The sequence below is a fragment of the Salmo salar genome, chromosome 23, assembly GCF_965601325.2.
Source record: "Salmo salar chromosome 23, fSalSal1, whole genome shotgun sequence".
In the NCBI taxonomy this organism is placed as follows: domain Eukaryota; kingdom Metazoa; phylum Chordata; class Actinopteri; order Salmoniformes; family Salmonidae; genus Salmo; species Salmo salar.
Genome location: NC_138313.1, coordinates 12,548,670 through 12,574,619, shown reverse-complemented (window position 1 = coordinate 12,574,619; position 25,950 = coordinate 12,548,670). Strand labels below are relative to the sequence as shown.

Here is a 25,950-nt window from a genome sequence, read left to right as displayed (position 1 = left end):
ATGTCACACATGCAGCTAACAAAAATATATGGAAATGACTGCTCTACCCAAAATTACAAACAATTTATTGCAGCATTAACATAAAAATGGAAGAGGCAAGTGTAAGGGGGGAAAAGTAAGGAACTTGTCTGTCGGCCTTGCGTTAAAGACCAAAATACGTTAAAGAAATTTGTGATGAATAAAAAATATACCAGTTTCATTTAAGGACCAAAAAATTGACAGATGTGCCATATACAATACCAGTCAAAAGTTTGGACACACCTACTCATTCCAGGGTTTTTCTTAATTTGTACTTTTTTATACATTGAAGAATAATAGTGAAGACATCAAAACAATGAAATAACACATATGGAATCATGTAGTAACCAATAAAGTGTTAAACAAACCAAAATGTATTTTATATTTGAAATTCTTCAAATTAGCCACCCTTTGCACACTCTTGGCATTCTCTCAACCAGCTTCATGAGGTAGTCACCTAGAATGCATTTCAATTAACAGGTGTGCCTTAAAAGTACATTTGTGGAATCTCTTTCCTTCTTAATCAGATTGAGCCAATCAATTGTGATAAGGTAGGGGTGGTATACTGAAGATAGCCACTCTTTGAGTTGATGACAGCTTTGCACACTCTTGGCCTTTTCTCAACCAGCTTCATGAGGAATGATTTTACAACAGTCAAGAAGGAGTTCCCACATATGCTGAGCACTTGTTGGCTGCTTTTCCTTCATTCTACGGTCTAACTCATCCCAAACCATCTCAATTGGGCAGAGGTCTGGTGATTGAAGAGGCCAGATTGTCTAATAAAGCACTCCATCACTCTCCTTGGTCAAAAAGCGTTTACACAGCCTGGAGGTGTGTTGGGTCATTGTCCTGTTGAAAAACAAATGATAGACCCACTAAGCGCAAACCAGATGGGATGGAGTGTCATTGTAGAATGCTGAGGTAGCCATGCTGGTTAAGTGCACCTTGAATACTAAATAAATCATAGATAGTGTCACCAGATAAGCACCCTCCTCATACATGCTTCACGGTGGGAACCACACATGCAGAGATCATCCGTTCACCTACTCTGCATCTCAGAAAGACACGGCGGTTGAAACCAAAAATATCAAATTTGGACTCATCAACACCAAAGGACAGATTTCCACCGATCTAATGTCCATTGCTCGTATTTCTTGGCCCAAGCAAGTCTCTTCTTATTATTGGTGTCCGTTAGTGGTGGTTTATTTTCAGCAATTGGACCATGAAGGCCTACCAGATGAGCTAAATGCCTTTTATCCTCGCTTCGAGGCAAGCAACACTGAGGCATGCACGAGAGCACCAGATGTTCCGGACGACTGTGTGCTTACGCTCTCCATAGCCGATGTGAGCAAGACTTTTAAACAGGTCAACATTTACAAAGCCGCGGAGCCAGACGAATTACCAGGACGTGTACTCAAAGCATGCGTGGACCAACTGGCAAGTGTCTTCACTGACATTTTCAACCTCTCCCTGACCGAATCTGTAATTCCTACATGTTTCAAACAGACAACCATAGTCCCTGTGCCCAAGAAAGTGAAGGTAACCTGCCTAAATGATTACCGCCCCGAAGCACTCACATCGGTAGCCATGAAGTGCTTTGAAAGGCTGGTCATGGCTCACATCAACACCATAATGCAGGAAACCCTAGACCCACTCCAATTCGCATACCACCCCAACAGATCCACAGGTGATGCAATCTCAGTCGCACTCCACACTGCCCTTTCCCACCTGGACAAAAGGAATTCCTACATGAGACTGTTGTTCATTGACTACAGCTCAGCATTCAACACCATAGTGCCCACAGTGCTCATCACTAAGCTAAGGACCCTGAGTCTACACACCTCCCTCTGAAACTGGATCCTGGACTGCCTGGTGGGCTGTCCCCAGGTGGTGAGGGTAGGCAACAACACATCTGCCACGCTGATCCTCAACACTGGGGCCCCTCAGGGGTGTGTGTTTAGTCCCCTGTTCACTAATGACTGTGTGGCAAAGCATGACTCCAACACCATCATTAAGTTTGCTGACGACACAACAGTGGTAGGCCTGATCACCGACAATGATGAGACTATAGGGAAGAGGTCAGAAACCTGGCAGTGTGGTGCCAGGACAACAACATCTCCCTCAATGTGATCAAGACAAAGGAGCTGATTGTGGACTATAGGAAAAGGCGGGCCGAACAAGCCCCAATTAACATCGACGGGGCTGAAGTGGAGTGGTTCGAGGGTTTCAAGTTCCTTGGTGTCCACATCACATATGAACTATCATGGTCTAAACACACCAAGACAGTTGTGAAGAGTGCACAACAAAACCTTTTCCCCCTCATGAGACTGAAAGGATTTGGCATGGGTCCTGAAATCCTCAAAAAGTTCTACAGCTGCACCATCAAGAGCATCCTGCCCGGATGCATGACAGCCTGGTATGGAAACTGCTCGGCATCTGACCATAAGGCGCTACAGTGGGTAGTGCGTGCGGCCCAGTACATCACTGGGGCCAAGCTTCCTGACATCCAGGACCTATGTACTAGGAGGGGTCAGAGGAAGGCCCAAAAATAGGTCAAAGACTACATCCAGTCACCCAAGTCATAGACTGTTCTATCTGCTACCGCATGGCAAGCTGTACCAGAGCGCCCAGTCTAGGACCAGAAGACCCCTTAATAGCTTCTGGCCCCAAGCCATAAGACTGATGAACAATTAATTGATCCGGACTATTTACATTGACACCCCCTTTGTTTTTACACTGCTGCTACTCACTGTTTATTATCCATGCATAGTCACTTTACAAATTACCTCAACTAACCTGTACCCCCGCACATTGACTTTGGACTGGTAACCCCTGTATATACAGTAGCCTCGTTATTGTTATGTATTTTTCTTGTGTTACTTTTTGATTTTATTTATTTTGTAAATATTTTCTTAACTCTATTTCTTGAACTGCGTTGTTAGTTAAGGGCTTTAAGTAAACATTTCACGGTAAGGTCTACACCTGTTGTATTCGGCACATGTGACAAATAAAATTAGATTTGATTAGAATTTGATTCACATAGTCTGCTCTCAACAATTGATGTTGAGAAATGTCTGTTACTTGAACTCTGTGAAGCATTTATTTGGGATGCAATTTCTGAGACTGGTAACTCTAATGAACTTATCCTCTGCAGAAGAGGTAACTCTGGGTCTTCTTTCCTGTGGCAGTCCTCATGAGAGACGATTTTTGCGACTGCACTTGAAGAAACTTTAAAAGTTCTTGAAATTCTCTTTGCTTATTTGAGCTGTTCTTGACATAATATGGACTTGGTCTTTTACCAAATAGGGCTATCTTCTGTAAACCACCCCTACCTTGTCACAACACAACTGATTGGCTAAAATGGATTATGAAGGAAAGAAATTCCACAAATTAACTTTTAACAAGGCACACCTGTTAATTGAAATGCATTCCAGGTGACTAGCTGATGAAGTTGGTTGAGAGAATGCCAAGTGTATGCAAAGCTGTCATCAAGGCAAAGTGTGGCTACTTTGAAGAATCACAAATATACAATTTATTTTGATTTGTTTCAAACTTTTTTGGTTACTTCTTAATTCCATATGTGTTATTTCATAGTTTCGATGTCTTCACTATTATGCAATGTAGAAAATAGTACAAATGAAGAAAAACCCTTGAATGAGTGTCCAATCTTTTGACTGGTACTGTGTATAAATGCCCAAACTGTGCATGAACTGTAGCCAACTAGGCCATCTGGCCGCAGCCTGCACAGCCAGAGCTGTAAAGACAACCTTCCCACTTTGGACTGCACCCTGTAACCTGTGCAGGAACGGCAGCCACTTCTTCAGAACCTGCCCCAGTTCCCACACAGGCAGGGTAAGAGCCAAAAAACCCAACCCCACTAACCCCTACCCCATCCACCAGACAACAACAATGAAGAAGCCAGAACCAGTCCCAGAACCCAGAACTTTCCACATGCAACGCCCAACCCACCACCCAAAACGTCCCAGAAACAGCCCCCACCACCACCCAAGTCATCCCAGAAACCATGACCCTGACATTACCATCAGAACAGAAATACACACTCCAGATGGCTGTTCATGGTTGCCTCCCCACTAGGGAATTCATCCATAGACGGCAGAGGATATAACCACAACTGTCGCCTCCATCCAGCAATTGCCAGCCCAGACCCCACCCCTCCCCCAACACACAGACACTTTGTGGATTAACTGACAGATTGACAGACTAATTCTTCTGATTCTTTTTTGATCGCTTTTATTTTATTTATTTTTTGATTGGATGACCATTTGGTTATTGTTTGAATTGTTTATTCTTTTGAATTTTTTTATTGACGATCGATTGAGTGATTGATTCTCATTGTAACTGATTGAATGTTTTACTTGTAAGAATTTTGAAAGTAAAATGAATAAAATCACTTTTTAATATACATTTTTAAGATGAATATTGAAATATTATAACGTAACAGAGGGACAGCGCCTTTCCTTGTGATTCTATTGTGATTCTACTGTATCTCAAATTAGACAAACAGATGTTCAATTTGAAGTCATTGCTAGCTCGTCAGTATGATGTTATTTGAATGAGAAGGATGGTACCCCGCTCTGGTTAACATGTTCTCACCTGATTGGCTGGTGTTGGCTTCGGTTGTCGTTTGACTTATCCCATTGGTGTGGAGGGAGGCGGAGCGGGACAGGGGGAGGGCGGGATGTCGTGTGGGGACTGGTATGAAGGTGGGGTCCAGGTCTAGGATCAACTGGTTGAGCTGATCGATGGACTCATCCATGTCTGTTGCTAACGAGGCAAGCTCCTCCTGCCCACAGGGTTCCCCTGAGGGTGAGGGTGTGTGTGTGTGGTGTGTGGCATGTGTAGTGTGTTGGACATGTGTGGTGTGTGTGGCATATGTGGTGTGTGTGGAATGTTTGTCACTGTCCATCTGCACAGGCAACCTCTCAACCCCTACCCCTTCCTCCACTCGTCTCTGCACCGCCTCTCTTCTGCTGGTCCCCGTATTGGGCATGTCTGGAACTGACAGGGTGTCTGGACCAATCAGATGAGGTGTATCCACAGGGCTGTCCCACCCCCTGTCTGTTTGTTCCTCCCCCTCTGGGGCGTCGACCATCTGCTGCTGCTGCACCCATGATTGGGTGTTGTGGGTGGATGGTGTGGAGTATCCACTTCCACTCTGGACCAGTTGCTGGGCTTCAGGCAGGCTCTCAGAGGACAATGAGCCAATGCTAGCCGAGCTATGCCTGTCCAAGGTGGGGCTAGCCTCAGGGATAACCTCGTCATCATCCAGGATGTCTATCTCCCTCTCGCTGGGCAAGGCCTCCCCATTGACAGGCTGCCCTAAGCCTTCCTTGTCCCCGTCCAACTTCCCCTCTCCATTACTGGAGTCTGGGAGCTTTGTCATGTTTTCCAGAGGAGGCTGAGCCTTCTCCAGCCCAACCCCAGATAGAAGCCTCCTTTGCTGGTTACCTTCGTCCTCACTGGGCCCTCTCCCGGGGCTCACTGCAGTAATAACCCCTGTCCAATGGGAGGCAATAGAGAGGCCTGAATCGCTGTTGGCTGACAGGGCGAGGTCACTGGGGATAGGGCCGCTGCTTGTCAGGGGAAACATCACCTCCTTTGTCACTACTCTCTTCCTCACTCTGGCGTAGAGGCTGCCATCGGCAGGGCCAGGGCTATGAGGCAGAGCTGAGGAAGAGGCAGAGAAGATGTGTAAAACAGACAGCGATAACACTTAGACACACAGAGACAAAAAGTATGACACGCTTAACAACTTAGAACCCTCAATCTCTTTTAATCATCCTTCGACACACACACAGAGGCCTGGTGCACTGGACACACACACACGCACAGTGCCAAGTGTAGGTCCAAAAGGCTTCTTAACAGCTTCTACCCCCAGGCCTTGCATTGACCCCACCTTTTTTTTATGCTGCTCTTACTCGCTGTTTATTATCTATGCATAGCTACTTTACCCCTACCTACATGTACATATTACCTGAATTACCTCAATTAACCTCTGCCTATTGACTCAGTACTTGTACCCCCTGTGTATAGCCTCGTTATTGTTATTACATTTCAATCTCAGTTGAACCTCCCCTCCCCTTTGCCCTCAGAACAGCCTCAATTCGTCAAGGCATGGACTCTACAAGGTGTGGAAAAAGTTCCACAGGGATACTGGCCCATGTTGACTCCAAATGCTTCCCACAGTTGTGTCAAGTTGCCTGAATGTCCTTTGGGTGGTGGACCATTCTTGATACCCACGGGAAACTGTTGAGCTTGAAAAACCCATCAGTGGTGCAGTTCTTGACACAAACCGGTGTGCCTGGCACCTACTACCATACCCTGGTCAAAGGCACTTACATATTTTGTCTTGCCCTTCACCGTCTGAATGGCACTCATATACAATCCATGTCTCAATTGTCTCATGTCTCATCTACATGAATTGAAGTGGATTTAGCAAGTGATGTCAATAAGGGATCATAGCTTTCATATGGATTCACCTAGTCAGTCTATATCATGGAAAGAGTGTCCTTAATGTTTTGTGCAGTCAGTGTAGTTTCAGCAGAGAGGAAGAGGCTAAGCGAGAGGGTTCACTCGCCAAAATCTGTCCATTATAAGCCCAATGTGTTTCTATGGGAATAATATGCAGACCTAAGCTTGTCACCTGCCTTCCCATCTTTGGGACAAAGACTCCCATTGTTAGGGCGGAGACATGAGCATCTCATCATTATATCAGATCTCTGGGTTCAGCATGTTGCAAATAGGAAAGGAAAGTTGGCGGGTGCACAGTGCACTGTTAGGATGCCCTAAAGTAAATTGATATTTTGGCAAAATTATATAATTACTCCTGTCTAAATAAAATAATTAAAATACTTCACCAGGGAGCATGACTTAGCCACAGAGGATCATTAGTTCTAATCGTGGATGTTGATTGGTTAAAACTGCATTTGAGCCGGTGTCTATTCCACAAGTTACCACCAAATCTATGACGTTCAAATGCCTATTTACTCTGTTCCATCTGACTCCTCAATCCATTGTCTCATCAGCACAGCCAGGTCATTTATATACTAGATCTACACTGTAAAAAGCATTTAGACATTATCCCCCATTTCTTTTAGACTAGCATTTGGTTTTCCACAGCGGAGATTTGTAATAACCTTGCTGTCTCTCCGAGATTTGCAACATTTCCTGTCTGAATGACGTGCCCAAAGTAAACTGCATGTAGCTCTGGCCCTGAAGCCAGGATATGCATATAATTGGCACTGTCACAACGTCGACTGAAGGTGGCGCCTCTCCCCGTTCGGGCGGCCCTCGGCGGTCGTTGTCGCCGGCCTGCTAGCTGCCACCGATCCTCTGTTAATTTTCTTTTTGTTAGGTCTAGTTTAGGTTGCACCTGTGTTGTGTTAGTTCATTAGTGGGGGGGGGGTTATTTAGTCTTTCTGTGTAGGGTTTTGTTTGTACATGATTGTTTTTGTCAGGTTGGTTAGGCTGGGGTTAGGTGTTTTCCCTCTGCCTGTGTATTAGTAAGGCTGTGAGTTCTGGGCTGCACCCCTACTTTGTTTTCGGGCTCATTCTGTCTATTTTGTATTGTTGCCCTGCCTTGCCTGTTTTTTGGCTGTTTGAGGATTGTGCTAATTAAACGTGTGTTCACGGTCATTTGTCTCCTGCGCCTGACTTCACCCCTCCTGCTTCCTTGAGTGCCCCTTGACAGGTACCATTGTAAAGAAAACACTTAAATGCAAGAGAAATGTCATATTGAAATTAGACCCTCCTCGGGTCATCCAGGGATTGAGCGGACGGTGCAGGGTCTTAGTGGGAAATACTGGTGGCCCACCTTGGTGAAGGACGTGAGGTGCTATGTCTCCTCCTGTTCGGTGTGCACCCAGTGTAAGGCTCCTAGGCACCTGCCTAGAGGGAAATTACAGCCCCTCCCCGTTCCACAGCGACCATGGTCCCACCTGTCGGTGGATTTCACAGACCTCCCGCCGTCTCAGGGGAACACCACGATCCTGGTCGTTGTGGATCGGTTGTCTAAGTCCTGACGTCTGCTCTCTTTACCTGATCTTCCTACGGCCCTGCAGACCGCGGAGGCCCTGTTCACCCACGTCTTTCGGCACTACGGGGTGCCTGAGGACATAGTCTCTGATCGAGGCCCCCAGTTCACGTCCCGGGTGTGGCGGGCATTTATGGAGCAGCTGGGGGTTTCGGTCAGTTTGACCTCAGGTTTTCACCCCGAGAGTAATGGGCAGGTAGAGAGGATTAATCAGGAGGTGGGCAGGTTTCTGTGGTTGTATTGCCGGGACCGGCCAGGGGAGTGGGCGAGGTTCGTGCCATAGGCCGAGATGGTGCAGAACTCTCTCCACCACTCCTCTACCAACCTGTCGCCTTTCCAGTGTGTTTTGGGTTACTAGCCGGTCCTGGTGCCCTGGCATCAGAGCCAGACGGAGGCCCCTGCGGTGGAGGACTGGGGCCAGCGCTATAAGGAGACCTGGAGTGCCGTTCAGGAATCCCTGGAATGGGCCAGGGGACAACAAAAGGAGAGCGCTGACCGCTGCCCCAGTGAGGCCCCCGTGTTTACCCCGGGGGAGAGAGTCTGGCTCTCAACCCGGAACCTGCCTCTACGCCTGCCCTGCCAGAAACTGGGTCCTCGGTTTGTGAGGCCATTTAAAATCCTGAGGAGAATAAACGAGGTGTGTTACAGGTTACAGCTTCCCTCTTATTATCGTATTAACCCCTCGTTTCATGTGTCTCTCCTCAGGCCGGTGGTAGCTGGTCCACTGCAGGACGCTGAGGTACAGGAGGTCCCTCCGCCCCCCCTGGACATAGGGGGGGCCCCGGCGTACACAGTCCGGTCCATCTTGGACTCCAGGCGCCGGGTAAGGGGCCTGCAGTACCTCGTGGACTGGGAGGGCTACGGTCCGGAGGAGAGGTGCTGGGTACCGGTGGAGGACATCTTGGACCCATCACTGATGCGGGAGTTCCACAGCCTCCATCCAGATCGCCCTGCGCCTCGCCCTCCGTGTCGTCCTCGAGGCCGGCGTCGGCGCACTGCGGGAGACGCGCGTCGGGGGGGGGGGTACTGTCACAACGTCGACTGAAGGTGGCGCCTCTCCCCGTTCGGGCGGTGCTCGGCGGTCGTCGTCGCCGGCCTACTAGCTGCCACCGATTCTCTGTTAATTTTCTTTTTGTTAGGTCTAGTTTAGGTTGCACCTGTGTTGTGTTAGTTCATTAGTGGGGGGGTTATTTAGTCTTTCTGTGTAGGGTTTTGTTTGTACGTGATTGTTTTCGTCAGGTTTGTTAGGCTGGGGTTAGGTGTTTTCCCTCTGCCTGTGTATTAGTAAGGCTGCGAGTTTTGAGCTGCGCCCCTACTTTGTTTTAGGGTTCATTCTGTCTATTTTGTATTGTTGCCATGCCTTGCCTGTTTTTTGGCTGTTTGAGGTTTGTGTCAATTAAACGTGTGTTCACGGACATTTGTCTCCTGCGCCTGACTTCACCCCTCCTGCTTCCTTGAGTGCCCCTTGACAGGTACCATTGTAAAGAAAACACTTAAATGCAAGAGAAATGTCATATTGAAATTAGCTCGCTGGATGCAATTCCTATGGCCTCCACAGGGTGGCAGCAGTCTATGTTCAAGGTTTCAGGCTTTTAACTTTTAAAAAAAGAATAAGAAATAACAGTTTTAGTAGAAAGACAGTCTTGGAAATTTGTGTTTGCGTGCGCCATGAAGAAATTACTGCTAAAATAGGTTTCCTATTGAACATACTTCTTTCTGAAATAAATATTTACATTTACATTTACATTTAAGTCATTTAGCAGACGCTCTTATCCAGAGCGACTTACAAATTGGTGCATTCACCTTATGATATCCAGTGGAACAACCACTTTACAATAGTTAATCTAAATCTTTTAAGGGGGGGGGGGGGGTTAGAAGGATTACTTTATCCTATCCTAGGTATTCCTTAAAGAGGTGGGGTTTCAGGTGTCTCCGGAAGGTGATGATTGACTCCGCTGTCCTGGCGTCGTGAGGGAGCTTGTTCCACCATTGGGGTGCCAGAGCAGCGAACAGTTTTGACTGGGCTGAGCGGGAACTGTGCTTCCTCAGAGGTAGGGGGGCCAGCAGGCCAGAGGTGGATGAACACAGTGCCCTTGTTTGGGTGTAGGGCCTGATCAGAGCCTGAAGGTATGGAGGTGCCGTTCCCTTCACAGCTCCGTATATTTCATATTATAGGTTGATTACATTTTAGGGTATCTGAGGAGTAAATAGAAATGTATTTTGACGTGTTGAAACAAAGTTAAGGGGTAGATTTTCGGATTCCTTTCTCTGCAAGCTGAACGAGTGGATTACTCAAATCGATGGCACCAAGTAAACAGACTTTTTGTTATATAAAGAAGGATTTTATCTAACAAAACGACACTACATGTTATAGCTGGGACCCTTTGGATGACAAATCAGAGGAACATTTTTTAAAAGTAAGTGAATATTTAATCGTTATATGTGAAAGTATGAAACCTGTGCCGGTGGAAAAATATTTTGATGTGGGGCGCCATCCTCAAACAATCTCATGGCATGTTTTCACTGTAATAGCTACTGTAAATCAGACAGTGCAGTTAGATTAAAAAGAATGTAAGCTTTCAGACGATATAAGACATTTATATGTACCTAAATGTTTAAAATCCATAATATTTATGATTATTTAGTTGAATTGTGCGCCCTCCAGTTTCACAGGAAGTTGTCCCGTTAGCGGGACACCGATCCTTAAGACTAGCAAGCAAGGGATAAGAACATTCACAGCCATCATGCTAATGGCCATTTAGAATGAACGACTGTTCTATTTGAATATCCATAGATTTAGAACAAAAAGACTTAATGACTGGGTCACGTCTCCGGCAACCGAACCGATAGAACTAACGACCAGCCAGCTTGGGTAGCAAATCATCGATTTGTGTCAGGACTATATCTCGTGGAAGGATTACATAGTATGAATAAATTCATAAAAATAATGTTTTGAATTAAAATATGTCAATAATTATTTGAATATGTTGGTAACCCGTTGTATAAAAGTGATAATTCCCTCAAAGCCAGTGTTTTGAGGATATATTGGCACAGTTTGCCGGCCCTCAACATAGTCTCGGCCCTAACATCACCCGTGCAATATATGCTCCAGTCACCAGCTTTTCGGGCATTATCACTTAATCACAATGTCACGTCCTGACCATAGTAAGAAGTTATTTTCTATGGTAGAGTAGGTCAGGGCATGACAGGGGGTGTTTGTCTGTTTTTGTATTTCTATGTTCAGTTTCTAGTTTTGTATTTCTATGTTGGTGTTGTTTGGGTTGATCTCCAATTGGAGGCAGCTGATCCTCGTTACCTCTAATTGGAGGTCATATTTATGTTGATGTTTGTCCCACCTGTGGTTGTGGGTGATTATATTTTGAGTAGTGTGTTTTCTCTCTGTGTCACGGTTTGTTGTTTTTGTGTTTCAAGTATTAGTGTATTGCATTTCAGTTTCACGTTAAATAAAATATGTGGAACTACGAACACGCTGCATTTTGGTCCGATCCTTTTGACAGCCGTGACACACAAGTGTGTAGGCCTATACCTATTTGGGAAGCCTGCAATTTGGGTAGTGCACCTAGCAATACTGCCCTACCAAGCATAAAGGTAGTAACTGCTCATAGCGTGAAACTGGGAGAAATTTCTTATATTTACCTTGGTTTCACAGTAACTTTATGCAGTTACTGCTAACATGACCCCCATTTTCTCCAAAACACAATACAATAGAGGCAGGATACTTGTACACATGATTAAGCATGTATTTAATGTAGCAAAAAAATGATATTAACTCATTTTTGACCAAATGAGCAGTTACTGCCTTTTTACTTGGAAGTGCAGAATAGTTCTAGCTGATTGAGTTGTGTCTGTCAGTGAAAAGCATCAAAAATATTTGTGAAGAGAATGTGTCTTAAGTATCACTTAAAATGTTGCGTCATGAAGAAGGGGAGGGGTGTGTGGCGAACACATGGTGCGTCTCTCTCCAGAATGCATGCATATGTACAGTTGAAGTCGGAAGTTTACATACACTTAGGTTGGAGTCATTAAATCTCGTTTTTCAACCAATCCACTTATTTCTTGTTAACAAACTATAGTTTTGGCAAGTCGGTTAGGACATCTACTTCGTGCATGACACAAGTCATTTTTCCAACAATTGTTTACAGACAGATTATTTCACTTATAACCCACTGTATCACTATTCCAGTGGGTCAGAAGTTTACATACACTAAGTTGACTGTGCTTTTAAACAGCTTGGAGAATTCCAGAAAATGATGTCATGGCTTTTTTTTATAGGCTAATTGACATAATTTGAGTCAATTGGAGGTGTACCTGTGGATGTATTTCAAGGCCTACCTTCAAACTCAGTGCCTCTTTGCTTGACATCATGGGAAAATCAAAAGAAATCAGCCAAGACAACAGAAAAGAATTGTAGACCTCCACAAGTCTGGTTCATCCTTGGGAGCAATTTCCAAATGCCTGAAGGTACCACGTTCATCAGTCCAAACAATAGTACGCAAGTATAAACACCATGGGACCACGCAGCCTTCATACCGCTCAGGAAGGAGTCACGTTCTTTCTCCTAGAGATTAACGTACTTTGGTGTGAAAAGTGCAAATCAATCCCAGAACAACAGCAAAGGACCTTGTGAAGATGCTGGAGGAAACAGGTACAAAAGTATCTATATCTAAGGTAAAACGAGTCCTATATCGACATAATCTGAAAGGCCGCTCAGCAAGGAAGAAGCCACTGCTCCAAAACCGCCATAAAAAAAGCCTGAATGTGGTTTGCAACTGCACATGGGGACAAAGATCGTACTTTTTGGAGAAATGTCCTATGGTATGATGAAACAAAAATAGAACTGTTTGGCCATAATGACCATCGTTATGTTTGGAGGAAAAAGGGGGATGCTTGCAAGCTGAAGAACACCATCCCAACCGTGAAGCACGGGGGTGGCAGCCTCATTTTGTGGGGGTGCTTTGCTGCAGGAGGGACTGGTGCACTTCACAAAATAGATGGCATCATGAGGATAGAAAATTATGTGGATATATTCAATTATATTCAGCTTGGTCGCAAATGGGTCTTCCAAATGGAAAATGACCCCAAGCATACTTCCAAAGTTGTGGCAAAATGGACTAAGGACAACAAAGTCAAGGTATTGGAGTGGCCATCATAATGCCCTGACCTCAACCCTATAGAACATTTGTGGGCAGAACTGAAAAAGTGTGTGCGAGTAAGAAGGCCTACAAACCTGACTCAGTTACACCAGCTCTGTCAGGAGGAATGGGACAAAATTCACCCAACTTATTGTGGGAAGCTTGTGGAAGGCTACCCAAAACGTTTAACCCAAGTTAAACAATTTAAATGCAATGCTACCAAATACTAATTGAGTGTATGTAAACTTCTGACCCACTGGGAATGTGATGAAAGAAATAAAAGCTGAAATAAATCATTCTCTCTACTATTATTCTGACATTTCACATTCTTAAAATAAAGTGGTTATCCTAACTGACCTAAGACAGGGAATTTTTACATGGATTAAATGTCAGAAATTGTGAAAAACTGAATTTAAATGTATTTGTCTAAGGTGTATGTAAACTTCCGACCTCAACTGTATGAAAGTGCCCATCTGTCTGATTTCTTAACCGCGTACACAACTAATAAGCTGAGCTTCTCAGTTATTTTTTGTTCATCTCACACAAGTCAACAAAGTCTGTTTTTTAACATCCATTGCAAATAATAGTTCCTCAGTACTTAAAAAATATTTTCAACACTCCCATCCTCGATAATCACCAACGCTTCGGTGTGAAAGAGCCAAATGTCATGATCTGGTGATCCCATATATCTTGTAGAAACATCACTGGAGCAGGAAACTCTGAGGGCCCGGAATAGGCCAGTTGATACAATGTTGTAAGTTCGCTAGCTACTGCTTCAGGCCGGAACCAGTGATGATTTGATACAATGTTGCACTTCACTAGCAACAGATCAAGTCAAGACAGATAGAAAGGGAGGCAGAGTAGAGAGAACCGGAATGTTTTCTACTGTTTTATTTGTTGGCTTTAGACATATGTATTTTACTTAGTTGACGATGGAAGTTAAAGGCCTACTTCTGAATTGGCCTAAAGGCTATCTCAGAGTTCTATGCTCTCATTTCTTTAGCCGCCAATGGATCACAGTTTACCAATGTGTCCATATGGCAGAGGCTGGTCCTCTTGCCATAGTTGAATTTTTACTTTAAGATTTTTATAATTTTACTTCAGATTTTTATGATTAACCATCTGACAATGATTATTATTGAAATGGAGCTGTTCCATGAAAATGCACATTTAAAAATAATCATAATTGGCATGCAGATCAGTATAAATGGTAGGATAAATCGTAAGCTTCCCCAAACTTGAAACTCACAAGCTTCCTATGTTTTTACTATTACACCCGTTAAAAAAATTGAAGGTCCCATGAAAAAACGTGCCCACTTATGGAAATCAAAGGCCCCTCCAACTGATTTGTTCTCTCTCACACACACACACATGCACACCACACACAAAGTGACCTCTAATATCAGATTAAACCAGGAAAGACAAAAAGGATTGTAGAATGAACTAGAGAGTGGTTCCAGCTGACTAGCCACTCTGTTCTACAAAACTACAATAATTGCACCAGATGTTGATATTAGATAACACACAAATTCCTCTATCTGATGGAAGCGGTTTAGACAGACATTTTCATCTTGAAGAGCAATAATAACATACTCACTGTAACAATGCATGCATAACATACACAGTATATAGCTACCGTAACCATAAAGTTTGTGCCACAAAATTGCACTAGATGTTGATATTAGGTATCACATTCCCTAAAGACATCTTAGCTAAAGACATCCCTCTCTGCGGATGACTTCGTCAACCATTTTGAAAAGAAGCTTGACGACATCCGATCCTCGTTTGTTAAGTCAAACGACACCGCTGGTCCTGCTCACATTGCTTTGACCTCTTTCTCCCCTCTCTCTCCAGATGAAATCTTGCGACTTGTGACGGCCGGCCGCCCAACAACCTGCCCGCTTGACCCTATCCCCTCCTCTCTTCTCCAGAACATTTCCGGAGACCTTCTCCCCTACCTCACCTCGCTCATCAACTCATCCTTGACCGCTGGCTACGTCCCTTCCGTCTTCAAGAGAGCGAGAGTTGCACCCCTTCTCAAAAAACCTACACTCGATCCCTCCGATGTCAACAACTACAGACCAGTATCTTTTCTTTCTTTTCTCTCCAAAACTCTTGAGCGTGCCGTCCTTGGCCAGCTCTCTTGCTATCTCTCTCAGAATGACCTTCTTGATCCAGATCAGTCAGGTTTAAAGACTGGTCATTCAACTGAGACTGCTCTTCTCTGTGTCACGGAGGCTCTCCGGACTGCAAAAGCAAACTCTCTCTCCTCTGCTCTCATCCTTCTAGACCTATCTGCTGCCTTTGATACTGTGAACCATCAGATCCTCCTCTCCACCCTCTCCGAGTTGGGCATCTCCGGCGCGGCTCACTCTTGGATTGCGTCCTACCTGACAGGTCGCTCCTACCAGGTGGCGTGGCGAGAATCCGTCTACGCACCACGTGCTCTCACCACTGCTGTCCCCCAGGGCTCAGTTCTAGGCCCTCTCCAATTCTCACTATACACCAAATAACCTGGCTCTGTCATATCCTCACATGGTCTCTCCTATCATTGCTACGCAGACGACACACAATTAATCTTCTCCTTTCCCCCTTCTGATAACCAGGTGGCTAATCACATCTCTGCATGTCTGGCAGACATATCAATGTGGATGACGGATCACCACCTCAAGCTGAACCTCGGCAAGACGAAGCTGCTCTTCCTCCCGGGGAAGGACTGCCCGTTCCATGATCTCGCCATCACGGTTGACAACTCCATTGTGTCCTCCTCCCAGAGTGCTAAGAGCCTTGGCGTGACCCTGGACAACACCCTGTCGTTCTCCGCTAACATCAAGGCGGTGACCCGATCCTGTAGGTTCATGCTCTACAACATTAGCAGAGTACAACCCTGCCTTACACAGGAAGCGGCGCAGGTCCTAATCCAGGCACTTGCCATCTCCCGTCTGGATTACTGCAACTCGCTGCTGGCGGGGCTCCCTGCCTGTGCCATTAAACCCTTACAACTCATCCAGAACGCCGCAGCCCGTCTGGTGTTCAACCTTCCCAACTTTTCTCACGTCACCCCATTCCTCCGCACACTCCACTGGCTTCCAGTTGAAGCTCGCATCTGCTACAAGACCATGGTGATTGCCTACGGAGCTGTGAGGGGAACGGCACCTCCATACCTTCAGGCTCTGATCAGTCTCTACACCCAAAGAAGGGCACCGCGTTCATCCACCTCTGGCCTGCTCGCCTCCCTACCTCTGCGGAAGCACAGTTCCCACTCAGCCCAGTCAAAACTGTTCGCTGCTCTGGCACCCCAATGGTGGAACAAGCTCCCTCACGACGCCAGGACAGCAGAGTCAATCACCACCTTCCGGAGACACCTGAAACCCCACCTCTTTAAGGAATACCTGGGATAGGATAAAGTAATCCTTCTAACCCCCCCCCCCCCCCACCCCTACCCCCCCCCCCCCCCCCAAATAAAGATATAGATGTACTATTGCAAAGTGGTTGTTCCACTGGATATCATAAGGTGAATGCGCCAATTTGTAAGTCGCTCTGGATAAGAGCGTCTGCTAAATGACGTAAATGTAAATGTAAATGTAGAACATCTGGGTTCTCCTTCCATCCAGACTTTTCATAAATGAAACAGTGTGTGCATTCCAAATGACACCCTATTCCGTATATAATGCATTACTTTTGACCAGAGCCATATGGGACACTATATTGCGCACATCTTGTCTCATTCATAAAACAGTCTCAGCAGACAGACTGCTGAACCCACAGAGCAGTAAAATAAACATATTATAGATTCATATAGCTACCAGTATGACACACTAACCTGAAACATTGTGTGGGTGCCCCTTATAGAAAAACCACTTGATTTCACGTGGAAAATCACATGATTTCACATGAAATTTCACATGTGAAAACATGTGGTTTTGGAACACTTCACTTAACATTTCACATGTGGAAACATGTGGTTCTGGAACACTGCACATGTGAAAACAAGAATGTGTTGTTATGATACACACAGTGCTTTTAACATAATGTTTTCAACTTACATATTTGACACACTTTCACATACATGACTACATTGTGTATGTTTCTTTTTTCAGTAATTACTTTTCAACATGTTGTCACCAGGGATTTAAACACACAACCTCTTGGTTCATGGCATTCTGATCTTTCTTCTACGCCCCTACGCCTGTGTTAATAACTGATTTCACCTGTGCTCTTTCTTAGGTGTTAATCTCATCTTTGTTAAAAGTAAACTCATGAAAAACTATTATATTTATCGTAGTGATTCAGGAGTAACATTGAACTATACAGAAAACCCTCAAATTGCTAAAATAAGTCAATGAAATAATAATGAGAGAATAGTCACAATAATTGATAACTCAAAAAGCAATGCAGATGGCAGTCTTTTGCTAAGTGCAGAGATGTATTATAGGTAATGAATGTGTATGGGAATGCTACAGACTTTGTGGCACAGCACAAAAAATTGGTGCACCCCAAAAGTGGTGAGTTCAAATCCCAGGTGGAGTCATACTTAGGCTGAACAGCGTACCACTGACTTTAAAACTACCATTTCATTACAGTAATTTATAAGGGTTTGGGATGGTTTAAAACCATATTGGACCATCATGTGATGTCCTGATGACTGGTAAAACAAATGTCTTGAGAAACTCTGTCACGAGTGCTGTCTTCGAATTCCCTGTCATAAATTAGCCAAGGAACAGCGTAGTTCCACATATTTTATTAGTGAACCCGAACAAAACAATAAACAGGTGAAACTGAAACAAACGTGACGTTCTGGGGCTGCACAAACACAGCTGCACAAAAACAAGATCCCACGAAAACACAGGGAAAAACAGGCTGCCTAAGTATGGCTTCCAATCAGAGACAACGATAGACAGCTGCCTCTGATTGGAAACCATACCCGGCCAAAACATAGAAACAAAAACATAGAATGCCCACCCACCTATCACACCCTGGCCTAGCTAAACAGAGAAAACACAGCTCTCCTAGGTCAGAGCGTGACAAACTCTTACAAACATCCTAACATGGTTCTCACCTTTACAGAAAAAACACATGAAAATCACGTGATCATGTTTTCACATGTGAAATGTCCCGTGATATAATGTACTTTTTTTCCGTAAGGGTGATGCCAGCAATCTGAATTTCCTGCTACACCACCAGGTCTGTGACCATGATAGAGATCGGCTATGAATTTATTGGCAAGAATACATTTGTGCACTGCTAAAATAATGTCTTTAAACTGTATGCCTGATCAATGCACCATCATACCAGCAGAAACATTGCACCATCATGCAATCAGTGAAATTGGACTTAAAAATACACCTTATGGAACAGCGGGGACTGTGATGAGACACACACACACAAGTAAAGACACACACATACACACACATGATAACATATGCACTATACAAACACATACACATGAATGTTGTGTTGTAGATATGTGGGAGTAGAGCAGTAGTGTAATAAGCCTGTGTGTAGCTGGTGTAGAGGAGTCAGGTGCAGGACAGCAGATATGAGTAATAAACGTAATTTACTCAAAGAATCAATAATATAACGCAATAATCTAGCCCACAATAACGGACCGTATTACAAACAAACAATCACTCACAAACAAACATGGGGGAACAGAGGGTTAAATAATGAACAAGTAATTTGGGGAGTGAAACCAGGTGTGTAAGACAAGGACAAAACAAATGGAAAATGAAAAGTGGATCGGCGATGGCTAGAAGGCTGGTGACGTCAACCTCCGAACGTCGCCCGAACAAGGAGAGGGACCGACTTCGGCGGAAGTCATGACAAGTAGCCTGAGTGTATTTGGAATTTGGTATTTTATTAGGATCCCCATTTGTCACGCCCTGACCTTAGAGTGCCTTTTTTATTCTCTATTTGGTTGGGTCAGGGTGTGACTTGGGTGGGCATATCTATGTTTCTATTTCTTTGTTGGCCTAGTATGGTTCCCAATCAGAGGCAGCTGTTTATCGTTGTCTCTGATTGGGGATCATACTTAGGCAGCATTCTTCCCACCTTTGTTTGTGGGATCTTGTTTTTGTATAGCTGCTGTGAAGCCTGCAGAACTTTACGTTCGTTTTGTATTTTCTTTGTTTTGTCGGTGTTCATCTAATAAAAGAAAGATGTATGCTTACCACGCTGCACCTTGGTTCGATCCTTCCATCAAAAAACGTAACAGAAGATCCCACCACAAACGGACCAAGCAGCGTGGCCAGGAGGAGCAGACATCCTGGACATGGGAGGATATATTGGACGGAAAGGGTTCCTGGACGTGGGAAGAGATCCAAGCAGGAATGGATCGCCTTCCATGGGAGCAGACGGAGGCAGCGAGGGAGGATCAACAGCGACTCCGAAGTTCACGACCACGACGGAAGCCCAAGAGGCAGCCCCAAAAAACATTTTGGCGGGGGCACACGGTGTGGTTGGCAGAGCCAGGTTTCAGACCAGAGCCAACTCCCCGCACTCGCTTTAAGGAGCATGTGACCGTTGCGGAGATACCAATGTGTCTCCAGTGCGCATCCACAGCCCGGTGCTCCTCGCACTTGCCGTGCGAAAGTGAGCATTCAGACAGGTCGGGTTGTGCCGGCTCAGCGCTCCTGGTCTCCATTACGCCTCCTCAGTCCAGGATATCCTGCGCCAGCTCTACGCACTGTGTCGCCAGTGCGCCTTCACAGCCCAGTGCGTCCTATGCCAGCGCCCCGCACTTGCCGGGCTAAAGTGAGTATCCAGCCAGGACGGGTTGTGCCAGCTTTACGCTCCAGACCTCCAGTGTGCCTCCATGGTCCAGTATATCCTGCACTGGTTCTACGCACCAGGTCTCCAGTGCGCCTCCACAGCCCAGTACATCCTGTGCCTGCTCCTCGCCCTCTTCCTGAAGTGCGTGTCCCCAGTCAGGTACGTCCTGTGCCTGCTCCCCACACTCGCCCTGAGATGTGTGTCACCAGTCTGGTGCCACCTGTCCCGGCTCCACGCACCAGGCCTCCAGTGCGCCTTCCCAGTCCAGAGCTTCCGGCGACAGTTCCCAGTCCAGAGCTTCCGGCGACAGTTCCCAGTCCAGAGCTTCCGGCGACAGTTCCCAGTCCAGAACTTCCGGCGACAGTTCCCAGTCCAGAGCTTCCAGCGACGTTTCACGGTCCGGAACCTCCTGAGACGTTTCACGGTCCGGAACCTCCAGAGACGTTTCACGGTCCGGAACCTCCAGAGACGGTCCACGGTCCGGAACCTCCAGACACGGTCCACGGTCCGGAACCTCCAGACACGGTCCACGGTCCGGAACCTCCAGAGACGGCCCACGGTCCGGAACCTCCAGAGACGGCCCACGGTCCGGAACCTCCAGAGACGGCCCACGGTCCGGAACCTCCAGAGACGGCCCACGGTCCGGAACCTCCAGAGACGGCCCACGGTCCGGAACCTCCTGAGACGGCCCACGGTCCGGAACCTCCTGAGACGGCCCACGGTCCGGAACCTCCTGAGATGGCCCACGGTCCGGAACTTCCTATGATGGCCCATGGTCCGGAACCTCCTGAGACGGTCCAAGGCACGAAGCCTCCAGTGATGATCCATGGCACGAAGCCTCCAGTGATGATCCATGGCCCGAAGCCTGCATTGATGATCCATGGCCCGAAGCCTGCATTGATGATCCATGGCACGATGCCTGCAGTGATGATCCATGGCACGAAGCCTCCAGTGATGATCCATGGCACGAAGTCTCCTGTGAGGATCCATGGCCCGAAGCCTATAGAGACAGTCTGCAGTCCAGAGCTTCCAGCAACGGTCTGCAGTTCAGAGCCTTCAGCAACGGTCTGCAGTCCAGAGCCTCCAGCGACGGTCTGCAGTTCAGAGCCTGCAGCGGCGGTCTGCAGTCCAGAGCCTCCAGCGAGGGTCTGCAGTCCAGAGCCTCCGGCGAGGGTCTGCGGTCCAGAGCCTCTGGCGAGGGTCCGCGGTCCGGAACCTCCAGAGACGGTCCACGGTCCGGAACCTCCAGAGACGCTCCACGGTCCGGAACCTCCAGAGACGGTCCACGGTCCGGAACCTCCAGAGACGGTCCACGGTCCGGAACCTCCAGAGACGGCCCACGGTCCGGAACCTCCTGAGACGGCCCACGGTCCGGAACCTCCTGAGACGGCCCACAGTCTGGAACTTCCTATGATGGCCCATGGTCCGGAACCTCCTGAGACGGTCCAAGGCCCGAAGCCTCCAGTGATGATCCATGGCACGAAGCCTCCAGTGATGATCCATGGCACGAAGCCTCCAGTGATGATCCATGGCCCGAAGCCTGCATTGATGATCCATGGCACGATGCCTGCAGTGATGATCCATGGCACGAAGCCTCCAGTGATGATCCATGGCACGAAGTCTCCTGTGAGGATCCATGGCCCGAAGCCTATAGAGACGGTCTGCAGTCCAGAGCTTCCAGCAACGGTCTGCAGTTCAGAGCCTTCAGCAACGGTCTGCAGTCCAGAGCCTCCAGCGACGGTCTGCAGTCCAGAGCGTCCAGCGGCGGTCTGCAGTCCACAGCCTCCAGCGAGGGTCTGCGGTCCAGAGCCTCCGGCGAGGGTCTGCGGTCCGGAGCCTTCGGCGACGATGCGCGGTCCGGAGCCTCCGGCGACGATCCACGGTCCGGTTCCACGGAAGTGGGGGGAGCCTCAAGCGGAGCGGGGTCTGCGTCCCGCACCAGAGCCTCCACCGAGAGAAGATGCCCACCCGGATCCTCCCCTATAGGTTCAGGTTTGCGGCCGGGGTCCGCACCTTTTGGGGGGGGGGGGGGGGGGGGGTACTGTCACGCCTTGACCTTAGAGAGCCTTTTTTATTCTCTATTTGGTTGGGTCAGGGTGTGACTTGGGTGGGCATATCTATGTTTCTATTTCTTTGTTGGCCTAGTATGGTTCCCAATCAGAGGCAGCTGTTTATTGTTGTCTCTGATTGGGGATCATACTTAGGCAGCCCTTTTCCCACCTTTGTTTATGGGATCCTGCTTTTGTATAGCTGTTGTGAAGCCTGCAGAACTTTACATTCGTTTTGTATTTTCTTTGTCGGTGTTCATCTAATAAAAGAAAGATGTACGCTTACCACGCTGCACCTTGGTCCGATCCTTCCATTGACGAACGTAACACCATTAGCTGTTGCAAAAGCAGCAGCTATTCTTCCTGTGGTCCACACAAAACATGAAACATAATACAGAATGACATAATACAGAACATAATTAGACAACAGCTCAAGGACAGAACTACATACATTTTTAAAAAGGCACATGTAGCCTACATACCAATGCATACACACAAACTATCTAGGTCATATAAGGGAGGGCACACACTTAATGTGTTGTGAAATCTGTTGTGGAATGTAATGTAGTGTTTTTAATTATATATAACTGCCTTAGTTTTTCTGGACCCCAGGAAGAGTAGCTGCTGCCTTGTCAGGTTTGGTGAATTAGCATGGCAGGATAATAGACTGAGGTTAAGTTTAGGAAAAGGATTAGGGTTAGGCTTAGCTACATTGCAACAGTTGTCAACAACTGTTGTTCCAGACGCGAATGAACCTGCCACGGACCAATGGCAAGCATCAATGGGTGTAACTTCATATCAAGAAACGCCTCTACCAGAAAACACCTTTAATTGTGGTCTGCACTTACACCATTCTGAAAAAGTATGAACCTGGTGGCACTGCAGAAACATTGATGCACTCAAGAGGTTGCAAGTTCAAATCCTCGAAGCACTCATGTATACTCTATGTCAAGTACCCTTGAGCACTGCTAGTTTTATGTTGCTGTAACGTTAGTGGTGATAATTGGACCATTATTGACTTGAATCTAGGCAGCTTTTAGCAAAGTGCAGGAATGTATTCTGGTGGTGTAGCAGATCATGTTATCACGTGTAGTTCCAAGTTATCACGTTGACATTTTGAATCCCAATGTTGTCACATTTATTTCACATGAGATCATGTTTTCACATGTACTCACATGTTGTCGCATGCTATCACATGAACTTTACACAAAATCACACGTGGTCACATGAGATCATGCAAGATCAGATTCCTATGAAATTCATGTGTTTTTCCGTAATGCTGATTTCGAACCCAATATGTTATCCAGATGGACAAAAATCCATCATAACAAAGCTACATACACACGCACAAATGCAAAAACACACACATACATGCGCGCACACAAACACGCACGCATACACACGGAATGATAAATACCCAGTGTAGCCTCCTCAGTCCAGCGAGACTATGAAACTCAAAACCAGACTGGCATAGTAAAGCCTCTCTCAACCTCATGTCACACACACACACACACACACACACACACACACACACACACACACACTCTACACTCCACTCCCACTCCACTCCACTCCACTCCACTCCACTCCACTCCACTCCACTCCACTCCACTCCACTCCACTCCACTCCACTCCACTCCCACAGAGCACACACACCAGCACGCAAACATCCCTTCCCACTCATCAATGTCGCACACATATTGAAAAAGCTGCAACACAGACAAAAACTATACCCTTGTAACTTACACCAACTCCTCTCCCACCAAAAACACTCACTACCATCACTAACGCCACATGCATTCACGAATACAAACAGTACTACAACAACTTACAGCAACAACGTAACACTGTAACAAGCTTACATCATCACTACATCTGGAAACAACATGCAAGAAACGCCTTATTCCACAAGTCCCTTCAAGAGTAGGAGAGAACCCAGATGACAAACACATGAGTGAAACAAGAAAGATAAATAAAATACTAAATTAAAAGGAGAGGGGAAGAAGAGAAGAGAAAGAGAGGGGAAAGAGAAGGAAAAGAGTGGTAACCATTCAGACCAGGTTTTGCGCAGAGTTCCTCACCTCTCCTGTCGTCTCTCTTTCTCCCAGGCAGCTAAAGGATGACTAGCAGAGAGTAACATTCTTTCTCTCTTACTCTATAGGTGCTAACTGCCCCCCTGGGTCCCCCCACGCCCTCTCTCTCTCCGTCTCTGCTCTCTCTCACTCTCCCTTCTCAATTCAATGTCAATTTAAGGGGCTTTATTGGCATGGGAAACATATGTTTACATTACCAAAACAAGTGAAATAGTTAATAAAGAAAACTGAAATAAACAATAAGAAATTAACAGTTAACAGACTCACAAAAGTTCCAAAAGAATAAAGACATTTCAAATGTCATATTATTTCTATATACAGTGTTGTAATGATGTTCAAATAGTTAAAGTACGAAAGGGAAAATAAATTAATATAAATATAGGTTGTATTTACAATGGTGTTTTGTTCTTCACTGGTTGCCCTTTTCTTCTGGCAACAGGTCACAAATCTTGCTGCTGTGATTGCACACTGGTATTTCACCAAAGATTAGTTATTCGGAAATTCAGATGAATAACGTGCCCAAATTAAACTGCCTGCTACCCGGGCCCAGAAGGTAGGATATGCATATTATTAGTAGATTGTTTGAATGATGTCTGTGAGTATAACAGAACTCATATGGCAGGCAAAAACCTGAGAAAAAATCCAACCAGGAAGTGGTTTGTAGTTTTTCAACTGATTGCCTTTCCAAACTACAGTGTCTGTGGGGTCATTTTGCACTTCCTAAGGCTTCCACTAGATGTCAATAGTCTTTAGAACATTGTTTCATGCTTCTATTGATACTGGGAAGAGAATAAGAGCTGTCTCAAGCCTGGGACCAACAAGTTGTTTTCTGCGCGGGCACGCAGGCGCGTGTTCCTTCTTTTTCCTCTGTAATGAATACGCTATTGTCCGGTTGGAATTTTATCGAAGATTTATGTTAAAAAGACCCTAAGGATTGATTGTAAACAATGTTTGACATGTTTCTACGAACGGTAATGGAATTATTTGACTTTTCGTCTTGGGTTTTGCGCTCACGCTTATGCCTTTGGATTAGTGATCTGAACGCGCAAACAAAACAGAGGTATTTGGACATAAATATGGACTTTATCGAACAAAACAAACATTTCTTGTGGAAGTGGGAGTCCTGGGAGTGCATTCCGACGAAGATCAGCAAAAGTAAGTGAAGATTTATAATACTATTTCTGAGATTAGTTGACTCCAGAACTTGGCGGGTAACTGTATAGCTTGCTTTGATGGCTGAGCTCTGTACACAGAATATTGAACAATGTGCTTTCGCCGTGAAGCTATTTTGAAATCTGACACAGCGGTTGCATTAAGGAGAAGTGTATCTATAATTCTTTCAATAACTGTTGTAAATTTTATCAACGTTTATGATGAGTATTTTTGTAAATTGATGTGCTCATTCACCGGAAGTTTTGGAGGCAATACATTTTCTGAACATCACGTGCCAATGTAAAATGGGGTTTATGGATATAAATAATAACTTTATCGAACAAAACATACATGTATTGTGTAACATTGAGTCCTGGGAGTGTCATCTGATGAAGATCATCAAAGGTTAGTGATTCATTTTAGCTGTATTTCTGTTTTTTGTGACGCCTCTCCTTGCTTGGAAAATGGCTGTGTGGTTTTTCTTGTTTAGGCACTGTCCTAACATAATCTAATGTTATGCTTTCGCCATAAAGCCTTTTTGAAATCGGACAATGTGGTTCCTTGCCTGGTCCGTGAGTTTTTGTGGGCGGCCCTCTCTTGGCAGGTTTGTTGCGATGCCATATTCTTTCAATTTTTTAATAATGGATTTAATGGTGCTCCGT

General features: G+C 45.9%; 1 protein-coding gene across 1 annotated transcript in view; it reads right to left on the bottom strand.

The window, feature by feature from the left end:
- Positions 1-24,189, bottom strand: part of LOC106584067 (tensin-3) — an 82,521-nt gene extending 58,332 nt beyond the window's left edge. The window contains exons 1-2 of the mRNA XM_045706329.2: positions 24,125-24,189; positions 4,633-5,706 (exon numbers count right to left, since the gene is read on the bottom strand). Of these exons, the coding sequence (XP_045562285.2) occupies positions 4,633-5,629 (997 nt within the window). The 5' untranslated portion in view covers positions 5,630-5,706; positions 24,125-24,189. The remainder of the gene's footprint in view (positions 1-4,632; positions 5,707-24,124) is intronic.
- Positions 24,190-25,950: the final 1,761 nt, after the last annotated feature.